Source organism: Phascolarctos cinereus, unplaced genomic scaffold (genome assembly GCF_003287225.1).
Source record: "Phascolarctos cinereus isolate Bilbo 61053 unplaced genomic scaffold, phaCin_HiC Scaffold_3;HRSCAF=262, whole genome shotgun sequence".
NCBI lineage: Eukaryota > Metazoa > Chordata > Mammalia > Diprotodontia > Phascolarctidae > Phascolarctos > Phascolarctos cinereus.
This window is the reverse complement of record NW_027555736.1, coordinates 51,056,414-51,074,776: the sequence shown is the minus strand read 5'-3', so window position 1 is coordinate 51,074,776 and position 18,363 is coordinate 51,056,414. Positions and strand designations below refer to the sequence as shown.

Sequence of the window (18,363 nt, the reverse complement as noted above, 5' to 3'; positions counted from 1 at the left end):
TCCTCTTGGCCTTGGAACTGTGACCAGAACTCCTGCTCCCTTGTGACCAACTACCAGAGCTCTTCTCTGCCATGGAACTGTAACCTAGAACTGCTTATGGGCAGTTTTGTTGACAAATAGTGCCCACTGACAGCACAGGGATCCCCTCTGCCTGACTCCCTTACCATCTCCTGAAGCTGCTGCCGCTGTTACAGTGTCTGTGCCCACCATGTTGTCACAGAGCTCTCCTGCTGCCCTCTTAAATTATCTTAGACTGGGAGAATGGCTCTTCTCAACTTTTGTTGGCTCTGCTGCTCCAAACTTGATTTGAGGCATTATTTTAAAGTTGTTTGAATGGGAATGTTGAAATAATGCATTTAGGTTGCTACCTCTGATCATCCATCTTGGTTCCCAGACTTTTTTAATGTATTAATCAGATTTTTTCCTTTTTTTCTTGTCTTTGTCAGTCAATAAACATTTATTAAATACCTACTATGTGCTATGCACTGTGCTAAGTGCTGGGGATACAAAAACAGGCAAATGACAGTCCCTGCCCTCAAAGAGCTCAAAATCCAATTGGGGAGACAGCAAGAAAGAAAATATGTGCAAACAAACTATATATAGGATAAAAAGGAAATAATTAACGTAGGGAAGGCACTAGAATCAAGAAGGATTAGGAAGAGTTCCCTGTAGAAGATGAGATTTTAGCTGGGACTTAAAGTAAGCCAGGAATGGCAGTAGGTATAGATGAGGGAGGAAGGCATTCCAAACATGGGGGACATCCAGAGAAAATGCCAGGAGCATACAGATGGAATGTCTTGTTTGTGCAGCAGCAAGGAGCCAGTGTCACTTCTAGGGCATAAGGTGTAGAAAGACTGGAAGGGGAAGAGGGAGGCAACGTTATGAAGCGCTTTGAACACCAAACAGAAGATTTTGTATTTCATCTTGGTGGTAATAGGGAGTCACTGAAGTTTATTGATTAGATAAATGCTATTAAGGTAACATGGTTGTACCCGAGGTTTAGGAAAATCACTTTGGTGGCAGAATGGAAGATGGATTGGAGTAGGTGGAGACTTGAGGCAGGCAGACCTCACAGCAGGCTATTGCAGTACTCAAGGTATGAGGTGATGAGGGCCTGCGCTAGAGCAGGTGGCAGTGTCAGAGGAGAGGAGGGGACATATTCCAGAGATGTTACAAAGGTTAAAAATCGATTGGTCTTGGCAAGAAATTGGATACGAGAGATGAGAGGTACTGAGAAGTCAAGGATAGCTCTTAGGTTTCAAGCCCAAGGGCCTGGGAGGATGGTGATGCCCTCTACAGTTATAGGGAAGTTATCATGGAGGAAAAGTTTAGGGGGAAAGATAATGACATCAGTTTTGGACATGTTGAGCTTAAGATGTCTGCTGGCCAACCAATTTGATATATCTGAAAAGCAGTTGGGAGATGTGAGCTTGGAGATTAGTAGAGAGGTTAGGGTTGGATAGGTAGACTTTAGAATCATCAGTATAAAGATAATATTTAAATAGGAGCTGATAAGATCTTTAAAAATATTATTTGTTATATAGGATAATTGTCCAGGAAGGGAGGGGAGAAATGCTAGGAGTAATTTTTAAAATTTTTAAAAATTAATTTATTTTGATTTATCAAGAACACTTCCATAAACTTTTGAGTTTTAAATTTTTCTCCCCATCCCTCCCCACCTCCCTCCCCAAGATGGCACTCAATCTGATATAGGCCATACATATACATTCCTATTAAACATATTTTCACATTAGTGATGTTGTAAGTAAGAATTAGAACCAATAGGAGGAACCACCAGAAAGAGGAAACAAAATACAACAGAAGAAAAAAAATAGCAAATAGCATGCTTCGATCTGCATTCAAACTCCATAGTTCTTTCTTTGGGTGTGGACAGCATTTTCCATCATGAGACCTTTGGAGATGTCTTAGATCCTTGCACTGCTGAGAAGGGCTAAGTCTATCAACATTAGTCATCGCACAACGTGGCTGTTATTGTGTACAGCGTTCTTCTGGTTCTGCTCACTTCACTCAGCATCAGACCATACACCTCTTTCCAGGTTTTGCTGAAGTCTGGCTGTTCATCATTTCTTACAGCACGATAGCATTCCATTATGTTCATATACCACAACTTGTTCAGCCATTCCCCAGTTGATGGGCATCCTCTCAATTTCTAGTTCTTTGCCACCACAAAAAGAGCTGCTATAAATATTTTTGTATATCTAGGTCCTTTTCCCTTTTTTATGATCTTTTTGGGATACGGCCCTAGAAGTGCTGTTGCTGGGCAAGAAATTTTGGTTATATAAAAAGATATCACTAAAATTTTTTAAAGAAATTTTAATAATCATCTCCTGAAGGAAATACCAAAAGGAAGAATCCTATCAATATCATAGACAAAGTCCAGCATTCTGACATCAAAGAAAAAAACTACTAAAAGCATCTAAAAGGAAGCAGTTCAAGTACCCAAAGAACCATACTCAGGCTCACCAAGACCTAGCAGCTTCTACTAAAAATGAGAGGGAATCTTTGAACACGGTTTTCTGAAAGGCAAAAGATAAAGGCTTATAGGCAAGAATAACTTACCTTGCAAAGGTAAATTTATTCGTATGGGGGGAAAATGGATCTTAAATGGGATAGAAGACTTTCAGGCATTTTTGATGAAAAGGCCAGAGCTAAGTAAGAACTTTGAAGTGCAAACACAAAGTCTAGAGAAACCCATAAAGGTAAATTTATTTGAGTAATTGCAAGGAGCTGTATGATGATGTAGTTTTAGCATTCTAATAGGAAGAGAAAAAACAAGTATCCTTTCAGAGCTTTAATTTCTTTAAATGGTATTTCAAGACATAAATAAGAAAACCAGAGATCCTGATAGATTGGTTCTATTCTGAGTATTTTAAGAAGGGAAGGGAAAGAGATAAGAAGGTAAAAGAAATGTACTAATGTAGAAAGGAGGAAGAAGGGGGTAGAACTTGCAGTTTTTCATAATTGCCATGTGTGAAAGAAGGGAGAAGAGGATTGTGGGGAGCTGGCATCAGATGAACTTCATCCTGATCTGAAATGGTCAAAGGAATGCTCACACAAACAGTTTGGAGTGTAAATATATCAAACTCAACAGGGAAACAAGTGGGGATGGGTATTAAGAGAAATACCAGGAAGAGGGAATAGTCACAAACAAAACAAATTTCGTGATCCTGGACATCAGATTAAAAGAGGAAAAAAAAAAAGAGAGAACCAGAATATAAGGAGGTACCTTAGATTGCCTCTTTGACGGTTAGGAAATAGCTGAACAAATCATGGTACTAGAATGTAATGCAATATAATTATGCTGTAAGAAATGATGAAAGAGATGATTTCAGAGAATCCTGGATAGCATCAGTTGACACAGTGAAGTGAGCAGAACCAGGAAAAAAACCACTTTGACAGTAATTCAGATCATTGCATGATCAACTGTGTTTTCAGAGGATCAATAATGAAGCATTTTACCCACTGCCAGATAGCTGATGGGCACTAGAAGTTCAGAGACATACATTTTTGGACACGGCCACTGTGTGCAATAGTTTTGCTTGAGTATGCTTATTTGTTATAAGGTTCCCCCCACCCCTGCTCCCACCACTTTATCTCAGCTAAATGTGAGGGATGTTGGAGGGAGAGAGATTAATAATAATGATGCCAAGAAAAGAGGGCCATTGAAACATTTTTTAAAATGCATGGAAGAGAAGAAAGTTCAGAAGGAAGCACAGATGAGCAGATAGTTTTGAATGTAACATGTTGAATTTATTGTACACTTAAAGCAAGTGGTGTAAAATGGAGATTCATGGTTTCATATATAATCCTCATTTTGTTTTTTATTGTGTACATGAACATGTTCTTTTTAGGCATTTAAGTTAAGAGTAAAAAATTTTTTTAATTCACTGTGAGCAGTAGTTCAGAAGAAAGTGTAGATAAGCAGGACAGGTATCAGCAGTATGAAATAGAAATTTCCAATTTCTTATACAGTCCTCTGTTGTGTATCTTGCATACAGAAATGCTCACTTTTTTGTACTTAAGTTCAGAATTTTTTAAAAAAGCCCGAAAGTAGCCCATGACAAATAAGTTGTTACTTAGCTTTTCTTTTAGCTCTAGGGAAATGTGTAGTAGTCCCTGGTTTAAGTTTGGACCAATGACATTAAGAAGTACTACTGTTTTTTTGTGGATCTGTGTACTGAACATGCCTCATTCTAGATGACTCTCTTGGTTTAATGACATGAATCTTCCTTTACTTTTTTTTGCCTTTCAAGCAAAATTGCTGGAGGTGAACCCCTGTTAGCAGAGATGTTGGGAATAGAGTACATGAATGACGATCCTAGCATGATGGATGTTCTTTATGCTAAAGTCCACATGAGGGATGGCTCTGACCGGTGAGTGTCTTGTTTGTGTTTCGCTTCTATTTTCTCTGGAAGGTGTCTACAAGTATTACTGGAAGTAAACATTAACATATTGTACTATTTCATTAAGTTCTATGATTCTGCATGTTTTAATATGGCTGCTTACTTTGTAATCCTGAAGTTATGATGGGATATTCTGGCTGAGACACTAATTTTGTAGTAGCCTTATTTGAAATAAATAATATACTATTAATTAAATTAAATATAATTAAATTTAATATAAATTTAATATTCATGTCAGGCATTTCAAAGATTTTTTTCATGAGGATTTTGGAACCTGACTAAGTGATAGCTGTCTTGGTAATGAGGTCTCTTTATTATGTGCTGTTTTACCTCTGTATGTCCTCAATTTTTTTAGGCTGCAGTTGATAGCTGACCAGCTGGTAGAACGGTTTGTGTTGTCTGGATTGATGATGAAGGAATGGGACAGAGTGAAACTCCATGCCACAGTCATGAACACTCTATTCAGGAAAGATCCCACTGGTATGTGCCTTAGAAGATAGAGCCTTTAATTGGGTGAATACATAGTGAATTCCTAGGGCTTAAATTGGACAGGCTATCCTTAGATTTTCGAGATCAAATATTTTGTTTTAATGAATGTAGGAGGAAATAGTTGGAATATATTTAGTATAGAGCTAAGAAGTTTTCATATTTCTACTTTTACCATTAGAACTCAGAAAGTACAATTGGGGTGGGTAGGGAGAAATGATCATTTATATTTCAGAAAGACTTTTTGTCTTACTGGAAGAGTCATTGCAATATACCTTCAAAGAGTAACCTCTCCCTCAGTAAATATAGAATATGATTTACTCATAAATTCATTTCACACAGATTATTGTGAACATACATTACATAATATACATGTTTTATTACACTTGGTGGCACCCTGATTTCAGTTCTAGAAGAAGTGAGATAGGCCATTCTTGTCAGGATTAGGACCATGTACCATTTATGGAATTGCAGATTCAAAAATATTAATATTAAAAGTGTCAAGGGGTCCCCTGAACTTGTCTTTTTGAGTTGCCATATTTTCCAGAAATGTACCTGGAGTATGTAGGAGGCCCTGAATATGTAAAGGACAAAGCTTCCCCTGAGCTGACATAATTTGTTGTTTATACCCCAAGCTGAACTCCCTGTGTGTCCTTGGGAGTCAAGATAGTTGTCAGTCAGTGTGCTGACTGAGAAACTTTATTCAGCTAGGACTCCTGTAGTTAAGCAGACCATCATGTCTTCATAGTCTAGCAGTTCCCAAGGGAAAATTATGCTGCTTTTGCCAATTTACTTATTCATGATTTCTCCTCCCCTTCAGGAGGGGATTAGTCCTTTTTCCTGTCTCCTATGACTTTTTTTCCCTGTAACTTAAATACCAAGGCTTTCCCTACACCACTGGGCTTCTTGGTATAGAGAGTTCCCTTATGCATGTGCCTTTCTCTTGTGATAAATTCAGTTGCAACACGTTTCATGGACTTGTGATACTGTTTGGTTTAACAAGAGTATAGTATTACTATTCTCTTCTATTATGGCAGCCATCAGTTATGGGTTTTTTTTTTTTAATTCTCAGAGACATACATTGTGATCAGAGACCCTATTGGAAAACTTTTAATAGCAGTACTGTTTGGTTAGAATCATTGCAACACACTAGGACTTCACTCCTTATTTATTTTACAGTACTTGTATTTTGAAATTTTATATTGTATTTCATTTAAGAATTTCTGCTTCTTTCCCCCAACTCCACAAATCACTATTCAGCTACTTTTTTACAGTTGGGGACACTGAGATAGTGAAAAGTCTCAAGGTCTCTCTGACTTAGTCAAAGTCTTTAAAATTCCTTTCTTGAGTCTGGTATGGAATCAAGAGTTCTGAATTTTTTTTTCTGATAGAATATCCCTGTTCCTTTAAATAGCACCATAAAGTCTTAGAACATTTGGGATATCATTATAAAATTTGTCCTGAGTTGTACAAGAATGTTGTAGGCTTTGCTAGATGTACATAGATTAGGATCTTTAACTAGGAGAACACTTCTGTTTACAGCAATTGTTAGGTAGCTGACCATCTATAACACTAATGGGCTGACTAAAATAGGCAGCAGTTGGTAGTTGCTGCATCTGTTAATATATAAATTCTGGCACAGCAATCTATGTCTATGTCATATATTAGGGCATGCTCAAAATGAGAAGAAAAACTTCCTGGGGAATATCAGGGGAAAAAAGTGTGTTTTCAGAAAATAACTGGAAAAATAGTCTGATATTTAAATGATCTTACAAATTTATCACTGTTGACTTTTATTTTTTATAACATAAAAGGAAGCAACATTTTATGCCTATCCTGTTCATCCTTTTCTTTAACAGTGTTTTGACAAAAGTCATTATGTTAAACATCTTAGCAAATTTCATTCCAAGCTTCCTAGAACAAGTTGATGTTAAAGGGAATGATCAAAGGTTTACCAGTGTCTTGAATTTGTTCCCCTGGTAATACTAAATCTGCCTTGCTTACTGTGGTTGGCTATCATGCAGTGCTTGCCCTTGGCCACGAGGGGGAGGTGGTAAAAGAAAGTATGTTGTGAAAATGTGGGGGGGAGACTTAAAAAAGTGTCTATAATGGTGATGGTTTTATTCAGTAAACAGTGAATTTTCATATTTGTGGTCAATCTTTAAATCATGATACTAGTCACCATTATAAATTTGAGTGTCACTGTGAGCTAATGGGTAAAGCGTGTATATGTTTATGTTTATTTAATGTTACATCAAGGCCATACAGTCATAGAGTGGAGCTAGAAGGAATCTTAAAGATCATCTTATTCAACCCCCTCCTTTGGCACATGAGGAAACTGGAGCTGGAGTATTTTAGTGACTTGTAGAGGTCACATAGCTAGGTAGTAGCATAGCCTAGTCAGGACTCAAATTCTAGATCACTTAACTTCTCTAATAGTGTGTTCCCAGAATGCATAAATATTTTAAGAATTGATTTTTTTAAGATCGAAGGAGAGAAAGTACCTTCCAACCAGCCCTTCTAATTTTCAGTTTGTTATGTTTACAGCTGAAGACAGGAACAGTGCCCCAGCAGGAAAATCCGGCCCTCGGGAAAGAGAATCATTTGATGGCCGAAATATACTAAAGGTCAGTATGGAACAGAATGATCCTGAGACTTACTGTTGTTGAAATGGGTTTAAAATGAGTGCAGAATAAGTAGCTTCCCCTTTAATACTAAAATATTCCTGTCCTCCTACTTTCCGTAGGAAATATTGATAGAATAATCTTTTCAAATTGATGGAAAATGTTTTCAAATTTCTTTTTACATTTAAAGAGGAAAAAATCATTTCAGTAATGTTAAAGTTATGGCACTTCCAATATGGAGTTAGCTAGGTGGCTCAGTGGAGGGAGTGATGGGCATGGAGTTAGGAAGACCTGAGTTCAAATCTGGCTTCAGACACTTAATAGCTGTGTGACCATTGGCAAGTCACTTAACTTTTGTTTGACTTAATCCACTGGAGAAGGAAATATCAAATCACTCTAGTATCTTTGCTAAGAAAACCCCATGGACAGTATTAGCATGCTGTGGTCCATGGAGTCATGAAATTGGACATGACTGAACAAATGAACAACCATAACAACAATTTCCAGTATCCTTAAAGCTGGTGGGTGATTTATGAAACAGTTAGGTTCCCTACCACTTGGATCCACAGGAGAAAGTAATTGTAGCTCTGATAGGATTTACTGTTAGGCTTTCACTTTTGGAGTGTTGACTTTGCATTTTATAAGTGAAAGTGAATTGCTTGTTGTCTTCTAGTGGCTTTTTCTTGTCACCCATAAAGCTACTTTCTATAGTTATATTATCTGTTTCTACTCCAGAATAGCTTAGGTTATGAAAGGTGGGTTATTCTTTCCTGACTTATCGGGGTTCTGCTTTTCTGAGGACTAGATTGATCTGTAAAATTTAAATGAAAGGCTCACTTGAAAATCATATTAGTCTTTCCTCCACAATTCATGTTGAGTAACATTCAAGGAGTAAGAGCTGCTTTTTCTCTGTGTTATATGTGTTTTCATGCCATTTTGCACCCTGGCAAATAGAAATACAAGTCAATATGAGCACAAGAAGTTTTTCATTTTCCATTCCCCTGGAATTCTCTGGAATCCAGTATGTTTTTAAATCTTCTAACTCATGCTCTTGATGTCAGAGGTAGACTGGTATTTGGAGGACAGGTAGAGATTATGAGTCATAATGGGCAGTTACATCATAGAGCTCAGCTGGCAGGAGGAGCTATTCACCCACGTAGGTGTTCTCATGTTTACATCCTAGGGCTCCTTCCTTTCCTCAGGTCTTGTGTCTTTTGCTGTAATGAGAAGTTTTTTTTTTTTTTGCAAAATAGTCATGACATCTTTGTACTTGAGTGACAGGCTCTACTGCCTGGGCCACAGCTGTAAATATGCTTGGTAGGTTCTTCTGCATCTCCTCTTTTCTTCTTCAAATGATGTCATCATCATCCATTAGTTTTCTTTTTATTGCTTTTATTGAGGAAGACAGAAGTTTGAGCAGGGAAGTGACATAGAAATATCTCAAGGCAGCTCAGTTGTCTTGTTGCACTCAGGGTTGGGACCTGAAAGGTGCTGCAGGTCGGATGAGAAATGGCTTGACCGCTCTGTGTGGGAAGTGATGGGAGAAAACCTTAAGGTAATGCCAGGTAATGTGCAATTACCTGTGACTGCTCTCTTTAGTCTTGGTAAAGGTGATCTCTGTCAGTAACCTTGCTAATTACATCAGAAAGACATAAAATTTTGGACCTGAAAAAGACTTCCACAGTCCTAAGATGTAGTTCTTATGTAGTATAAATAGGAAACTGAGTTTTAGAGTGGTTAAGTAACTTTTCCCAAGGCCTTATAACCAGTTAGTTGGCAGAGCTCAGACTAGATCTTGCAGTGGCTCCCTTGTTATTGCCTCTTAGGACAAAATGCAAACTCCTTAGCTTAGCATTTAAAGCTCAGTGCTTAGCAGAGTGCCTGGTACATAGTAGACATTTAATAAATGCTCATTGACTGACAGACTTATTTCATATTACTCCTCTTTATGTACTCTGCATCCCAACTAAACACATGTAGTAGTTGTTCCCTGAATTTGGCAGTCCATTTCCCATCTCTTTAATTTCAGATAATTGGTCTCCTAGCCTGGAATGCCTCTCTTGTCATCTTTGGCATTCAGAATCATCTTCCTTTTAAAGCTTAATATAGATACTACCTACTCTATAAAGCCTTTTCTAATTCTGCCCTTTCTCTATAGTTATTAGTGCACTTGCCACATTTTCATATTTGTCTTTGTATTCCTAGCATCAGGCACAGAGCTGACACTTAGTAAATGTTTGTTGAGTTGAATGGAAAGCAGTTCTTTTGACTCTAAATTCTTGCTTTTCTCTTATACCTCAGTGAATACCAATAAGATGAAGTTAATTAATGCAGAGTGCTATATTGGGGACAGAACAGCAGGCAATATATGTCCATTAATCTTACGCTATGTTGCCTACATAAGGTGTTTCCTGTGTTTGGAAGAGAGCCATCTGGAATGTGAGCTTGAAAATACCTTTCTACAAGTAGGTATTCTGTTATCCCACATGTTGGGGACAATGAGAGTCCAAAATTTTAGTTAACTAGGGGTTTTACTTTCTGTTTGACTGCTATACTGTATACAGATTATAGGAGAGATGTGCCTTCCTTGTTTCTTCTGTGGCCTAGCCTTTCACAGGAAGAGGTCATATGAAAGTCTAGGAAATACAGTATATCTCCATGAAGCATTCTTTTATCAAAGATTTCACCTAAAATTAATATGGTGATGATTTTCATAATTTGCCCTATGAACTACCAAAACCACATAGCTTTAAAAAAATGTGAAGGCAGTGTTTTAAATATATTGATGAGCAAGAGAACTAAATTTTCAGCAAGAACAAAAAGGAGAGATTATAATCACCAGCAGTTGCTGCAAGAGACAAAACAAAAGTCTGTGAAGCACTTATATTCCAAAGACACATTGGGGTGTCATCCTTGGCTGCAATGTGAAGATCATTCAAGTGTGTAGACCTCGAAATAAAGGGAGCATTCAGCAAACCAGCATGATCATATTGTGATGCTAGGTAAGTATTCTTTTCTGAAAGAAAACAAAGAGACCACTTAATATTACTAGGAGAGGAACTGAAACAAAAAGGCAAACTGTTAGACACTGAGCCAAAGCATCTGTACAGAGCAGATGAACAACTCTATAGGCCAAGGATCGAGTGGGTGGGTGAAGGGAGACAGACTTGGGGGGAAAATAAAAATAGATAAAAGTTAAAGCATTTATGAAGTGCTTATTATGTGCCAGGCACTGTGCTAAGCACGGAGAATACACATACAAACAGAAAGACAGTCCCTGCTTCTAAGAAGCCTACATTCCAGTGAGGGAAGACAGCACATAAAAGGGAGCTGAAAAGTAGGGGTAGCCTGAGAAAGTTGGGAAATGGAGAGGGAATGGTGTTTGCATAGGGGCAAGGTAGAGAACTAGAGTGGAGAGTCCTGATCTACATGTGAAGTGGTCATAGCTGGCATGGGGTCTTCCTTAAATAGATGTTGTAGGGAGGAACTCACCAATCGGAGGGGGAGAGGTCATCTGGTGAGTCAAAGGCTGGTCTGGGTTTGAAGTGAGATTAATTAATTTCATTGTTATATTCTGAGGCATAAAATAGAAGCAATTCAGTGTCCATTGCTGTGTAAATGCAGTCCTGTACTATCCTATCCATAGCAAGTAGAATGGTGGTCATTTAAAATTCAGTGTTTGGATTTGCATACTTGGGAGTATAGGTTTGTGTTGGTTTTTTTTTAATTTTTAGAGGAGGTGGTCATAGCTGCTTTTATGAGCAACCTTTTTAGGAAGTGGTGAAAGTGTTGTACGCTGTGTCTGGTAACTAGTTGGTTGAACCAGAAACTAGCTAAAATGAGGTTTTTAGAAGAGGAGATATGAAAAGTTAAAAGATCATTCTTTATCTCTCCAAATTAAAAAAAATGGGAGCATTTTAAAATCATTATCTGAAGGAAGGATGCTTCAGTGGCTACTCAGATCAATGGGAATTTTTGAACATAGACAATGAAGGAGAAATGATAGAAATTAATTTCTATAAGGCATCATCATCAACTTGTAATTGAGGCAAACTTGCTGAACTACAATGAAATCACAACACCAGATGATGCCATGTCAGACAGCAACAGAAGCGTTCAGTCAACTAGCATAGTCAAGTAGCATTGAGTGCTTTCTGTGTGCCAGGTGCTGTGCTAAGTGCTGAGAATACAAAGAAAAGCAAAAAAAAAAGTCTTGCTTTTGAGGCATTTGCAGTGTAATGAGGAGACATCATACAAACGACTATGTGCAAACAAGATTTATATAGGATAATTGGGTGTTGTCTCAGAGTGAAAGGCACTAGGATTAGGAGGATTAGGAAAGGCTTCTTGCAGAAGGTGAGACTTAGGACTGAGACTTGATGCTAGGGAGGCTAGGTGGTAGATTTCCAGAGGGAGAGAAAGGCATAGGGATCCCCCATGAAGTGAAAACCCTTGGATTTAGGAGATGGAATGTCTTGTTCCAGTGTCACTACATTTTGGAGTATATGGAGGGGAGTCGGGTGTAAGAAGACTGGAAAGGTAGGAGGGGGCCAAGTTATGAAGGGCTTTGAATGCCAAGCAGAGGATTTTATATTTGATCCTGAAGGTGATAGGAAGCTGCTGGAGCTTGTGGAATAGGGGTGTGAGATGGTCAGACTTATGCGTTAGGAAGATCACTTTGATAGCTGAGTGGAGAAGGGGTCGGTGTGTAGGGAGACTTGAGGCAGAGAGACCAGTTAGCAGGCTGTTGGCAGTAGTGCAGGTGTGAGGTGATAGTGTTCCAGCACCAGGGTGGTAGCAAAATAGAGTTGTCACTAATGGCTAACTCCTGGAAGGAGAAGTAATTTTAATAGCAATTAGTTTAGAGACTTTATTAAATGTTCCAGAGAGTAGTAGAATCAGTATTTCAGCTTAGTGCTATCAGCAGATTAAGTAGAAGGATATCTCTGTACTGAGATCAACTCCAAATTATAAAATGGTCTAGTGATTAACATTAGAGCCCAAGATTACATTCATTTACATACATTATTTAGGCTCTTCTGAGCTCCTCATTTGTGTCCAAATACCCTTGTCCTTTCTATTCTGTTAGCTGTCAAAGCTATTTTCCTAAAGCGCAGGTCTGGCCATGGCACTTCCTTACTTAATAAACTCCATGATCAAATACAAACATCTCTATTGGAGATTTGAAGCCCATTTGAATCAGTGACTTCAGCCTTCCCTTCTAGCCTTACTGTACATTGCTTCCTTGTGTCCTCTTGAGCGCAGAGTACTGCAGTTCATTCTGCCACTGTGCCACAGGGACCACTGGGTCTTTGCATCTCCCTTGCAGCTGAGCCTTCTTTCACATGCCGTCCTTCCCTATGAGGATGAGGGCTCTTTGAGATCAGGGGTTGTCTTGATTTCCTGTTTGTACCCCCAGTGCTTAGAACAATGCTTGGCATAGTAAATACTTAATAAATACTTTTCCATTCATTTGTTCATGTACTTTATAGTTGGGCCAGATATTTCAGCTATATCTTATGCATAACATTCCAGCTCTCATCTCCATGCCTTTGCACAGGTTGTCCCTCATGCCTAGAATTCCCTTCCTCCTAACCTGTGCCTCTTGGTTTCCGTTTTTTCTTTCAAAGCTCAACACAGATGTTTCTTGTTATTGGGGACCTTTCTGAACCCCTAGTTGCTAATACCCTCCACCATTACCTTGTACATATTATGCGTTCACCTTGTCTCTTCTTAATAGAACATAACTGTCTTGAGGTCAGGAACACTTTCATTTTTGTCTTTGAATGCAAAATGCTATATTTGGGATAAAACATCAAGATATATACACACATCTGCATGTATATGTATATATACATCTTCATATATACTATTAAATGATTTTTGGTAATTTAATTTACATCTTTTTGCACAATGTCCTAATAAAATAATTTAACTTAAAATATGGCTTGGTGGCACAGTGGATAAAATGCTGGGCCAGGAGTCAGGAAGATCCGAGTTCAAATCCAGTCTTAGCCACTTACTGGCTGTGTGATCCTGGACAAGTCACTTAACTTCTGTTTGCTTCAGTTTTGTCATTTGTAAAACAGATATGATAAAAATAGGTATAATATGTAACATACATTCTATATGATATATATAACATATTGTATGTATATAGCTTGATGTTTTGTCCCAAATACACATATATGCGTGTGTGTGTATGTTCATTAATCACAAGAAGTGACAGAAACACCAGAAGTGAATGAAAAAGCATTTATTAAGTGCTTAAGTACAAAGCACTATGCTAAAAGCTAAAGGTACAAATAGAATATTGGAGACAGTCACTGAGTCAAAGAGATTATATTCTAGTGAGGGATGAAGGAATTGTAACAGGTGGATGTCTGTCCCTGGAGAAAAGTTGAGGGGATGACTTTGGCATGACCTAAGATAGGAGCCTCTTGGCTCATTTTCCCTATTTTGATATTTGTTTTCTGAACAGGCTATTTCTCTGCCTGCTTAATAATAAGCCTGGCTTTTGATACCTTGTGACTACATGATTGGCTATCAGATATGACTCATGCTTGGAATCAAACACCTAAGGAAATTTTTCCTTGTTACAGTTTATGTTAGGTTAGTCTATACCCTTGAGGGAATAAGTCTTGACATTGTTATAACTATATCCCTCCATTTCCTTTCCTAGCAAATTTCTATAATCTGGGCAGTCGAGCAGTAGAAGTTTTCTAAGTACGGTACTAAGTCTATTAATTAATAGATTGATACTGGAACATCTCTGAGTTACTATAGTAGGATGCAAGTATGAAAAATCTTATAATTTTAATCTGTATTTATGGTCAAATTATGATATAGGGGTTATATCCTCCTAAAGGGGGAATTAATAAGATAAAGATATAATGTAAAAGTTTCCTAATTAAATGGAATAGAAAATTTTAAGAAAGCAACAGGAATAGACTGTTTACTCTAAGAACTGTATTCATATGTATATGATTGGCTTCCAAATCTATGTAGCATGGAAATTCAGGCTTTAAGTATGATTTTGAATAAGTTCTCAAACTTGGATTAAGAATTTTACATATAAAATTGATAATTGTAAAGAAGGTGAAATTATTTCCCCATTTTAAAATGTCTGATAATTTTAAAAAACAGAAGAGTTCATTTTCCAAGTTATACACTTTCAAATTTTTTTTATGATTCTTATATCAGGTACAGGGTTTGGAGAACCAAATTTAAGAGATTGTGCTGAATTGTATTGAGTCTTTTTGCTAGCAGAATTATCTAGGAACCTCTAAAGTTGACTTGGAGCCAGATAAGCAGAACTGTTCTAGAGTTGTCCTGAGAATGAAGCCTATTCCAGAATATCCAAGAGAGGCTATCCAGGAACCAGCAACTACACGAGACATCTAGGACTCACGATGTGCTGATTAAATGGACGTTGGGAATGTGTTACTAAGATACAAGGAGATTTGATGTTAGTTAATATTGTGGATTGTTGTATTACTTTGCCGTTTTGTTTCATGGTGTTTATGTTCATGTTTAAGTTTTCTTGGTTACCTTGGTGACGTGTAAATCTTCCTTCTCAAAATTAGTCCATTATGAGCGCTCTAAATAGTTTGATCTGTAACCTGACTTATGTAATTCTGATTATGAATATATGAAAAGCCTTATGGATTTGGCTTGTAGATGAGTGACACATGGGGATAGTGGGCTGCCCACTCCCCCATGAATCAGAAGGGGGAAATTGAAGGAATTGAGGGGATTAGGACAGCAAGTAGGTAATTGTGGGAATTGAGTAAACCACACTGACTCTGTCTTGTGACTCAGTTCTGGAGCTAGCTCAGTGAAGTCCAAATTCTGTCTTGTGAGAAACTTTATTCAATTTGGGGGGTTAGGAGAAAATTTTTGTATTGTTTGAAACTAGCCTTGTGTGGCTGGGAAACTGAACCACCTCTGTGTGCTCTTTAGAGACCATTAACTAAGGACCTAAGGTTATACTGACCAGAAACTCAGTCATATCCAAAGATTAGTGCAAGGAGTTTTCTTATAGTTGTGCATCTCAAGCAACTTATATGTCTTATCTGAAAACTAGCCCCATACTGATCAATAAGTTGTTTCCGTGTTCCATTGATTGTTCACAGAGTAGGAGTGGGATATCTCTTTTTCTGATTTTAGGGAATTGTACCTGTTCACTCTTCCCCTCCCAACTTGAAAAGTCCCTAGTTTTTTCTCCAGTTAGAAATCAGATTCCCTAATGTGGTATCCTAGTTAATTGTGTCCTTTTAATTAACTGGCCTTATTTGATTAATTATGTATGTGTACATATGTATAAAAATGTGTCCCCCACCCTGTGTTTAGGGTTCAGCTCTAAGCTGAGGAAGGGGCCTGGTCCCGATTTTTTGGGCAATTGGCTTGTATTACTTGATAAATTAAAATGCTTGAAAGCTCAGACCTTTGATTCCTTAGTCATTTCGTCTTTAACCCACTACAGGGAGATAACAGCTAAAAATCATCCTTGACCCTTCACTGTCTCTCACCTGCCATATCCAATCTGTTACCACGGCCTGTTCATTTTATTTTTGCAGCAACTCTTGAATATGCCCCTTTTTCGTCTGACAGCACCACCACCATAGTGCAGGCCCTCATCACTTCACACTTTGATTATTGCAACAGCCTGCTGGTGGGTCTGCCTGCCTCAAGTCTCCTACCTCTTTGTGAATGATTACCAATGGGGTTGAATTAAGCAGTTGCTAAGATCCCTTTTAGCTCTAAAAGTCTATGCTTCTTGAACCTACATCTCCATCTCTGCTTTTATAGAGTACAAGTGCCACAGCTATAGCTTTCCTGTTAATCAAGATAGAAATCTGAATCATCTTTAAGTCTTTCTTTTCTTTTTGCCCTTCCCCTGGCCACCAAATCCATTCTTCCTCATATGCCCCTTGCATCTGTCTGGTCCTTAGCATTTCTACTATTATCATCCTCAAGCGCCCTGTCACCTCACACCTGGCTTATTACCTCTTAAATGATCTTCTTCTTTGTTGATCTCTATTTCAACTTATTCTTCACAGTGCTATCAGATTAATTTTCCTAAAATACTTACTTCAGCTTGGCATTTCAGATTCCTGAAGAGGGCTATTTGAGAAAAATGTTTTGTACAGTGTCAAATTTTATATAAACAAATGATTATTACTATACCAAATTCTTGTTTCCTTTTTTCTTTTCTAGTACTTATATTATTGGGTTTTTTTGCATGGGATTATTCCACTCAAGAAAGGAGAATAACAAATTGAATCTACCTAGAGCTTATACTCAAAAATCCTCCATTAATAACTGAAATTCATTTGTCATTAAAACTTATTTCAGGTTTATTCCTTCACAAATGCAAGGCACGGCTGATTTGTATACTAAGGTTAAATTTGCATTTTATTGTTTTCTTTTTAAAAAACAATTTGTGTTTCACTGCACTTTATAGTAGTTAACTTGAAATGTGAACAGAGATTTTTAGTAATTTAATGTATCTTTTTATAGAATGTCTTAATAAAATGATGGAACTAAAAATAAAATGTAGCTTGGTGGCACAGTGGATAGAATACTGGTCCTGGAATTGGGAAGATCTGAGTAAAAATCTAATTTCAGATACTTACTAGCTGGGTGACCCTGGACAAGTGAGTCTCTGTTTGCTTCAGGTCCCTCATCTGTAAAATGGGGATGATGATAGTACCTGCCTCCAGGGTTGTTGGGAGGACAAAATGAGAGAATAACTTATTTTATCATTCTATATAAAGGCTAGTTATTAGAATACTGATTATTATTACTGTATTGTACTGATTCTACAATAGCATGGCACAAGGGAAGAACATGGCATGATCTAGAATGAGCGCCTTTGACTTTGGTGTCCTGCCAAGATAAATTCATAGGGTCGTGGATCTTGGACCGAAAGGAACCTCAGGGGCCATCTGGTCCCCTGCCCTCATTTTACAGAAGAGGCAACTGAAGCCCAAGGAAGTTAAGTGGCTTAAGGTCACACAGGTACCGAGGTCCTTTAACTCGTAAGCCAGTGATGTCATCATAAGTTCTAAATGAATACATGACCTAGATATTACAAAGTCATGAGGACAGGAGATATGTACTGGGCCTATGGTTTTATTAGTTTAGGAATGTCCTAGATGAGGAAACTATCTCTACCAATTCAGATAGGCACCTTCTCTTCCACTTCTCGTTGTAGAGTGCTCCTTGGGCACTGAGAGGTTCATTGATTTCCCAGGGTCACACGACAAAAATAGGGTAACCTAAACAAATTATAGAGTGAGAAGTTACCTTTTACAGCTGGATAGATGAAGAGTTCTTACGTTTTACCAAATGAGGAATCAAGATGATCATAGGAGATAAAACGGACGATTTTGCTTACTTAAATTGATAAATTTTTGTACAAACGAAACCAATACAGTTAGAATTAGAAGGGAGGTAGTCAGTGGGGGAAAAAATCTTTGCAGCAACTTTTTCTGTAAAAGGTATGCTATCCAAGATGTGTAGAAAATTATTGTTGTCATTTTTTAAAGTCGTGTCCCTGTGACCCCATTTAGGGTTTTCTTGGCAAAGATACTGGAATGGTTTGCCATTTCCTTCTCCAGCACATTTTACAATGAGGAAACTGAGGTAAACAAGGTTAAGTGACTTGCCCAGGGTAACACAGCTTGTAAGTGTCTGAGGCTGGATTTGAACTCACAGAGATGAGTCTTCCTGACTCTGGGCCCAGTGCTCTATCTACTGCCTACCTAGATGCCCATAGGAAATTATACCAGTATGTAAGAACAAGAGCCATCGCCCAACAGATA

The 18,363-nt window shown here is 37.9% G+C and overlaps 1 protein-coding gene across 3 annotated transcripts in view; it reads left to right on the top strand.

The window, feature by feature from the left end:
* The window catches only part of ASCC1 (activating signal cointegrator 1 complex subunit 1), a 145,148-nt gene that overhangs the window by 93,062 nt on the left and 33,723 nt on the right, over nucleotides 1-18,363 (top strand). For all 3 annotated transcript variants that reach the window (XM_078150831.1, XM_078150829.1, XM_078150828.1), the window contains 3 exons: nucleotides 4,275-4,394; nucleotides 4,780-4,904; nucleotides 7,458-7,537. In XM_078150831.1, coding sequence (XP_078006957.1) covers nucleotides 4,275-4,394; nucleotides 4,780-4,904; nucleotides 7,458-7,537 — 325 coding nt within the window. The remainder of the gene's footprint in view (nucleotides 1-4,274; nucleotides 4,395-4,779; nucleotides 4,905-7,457; nucleotides 7,538-18,363) is intronic.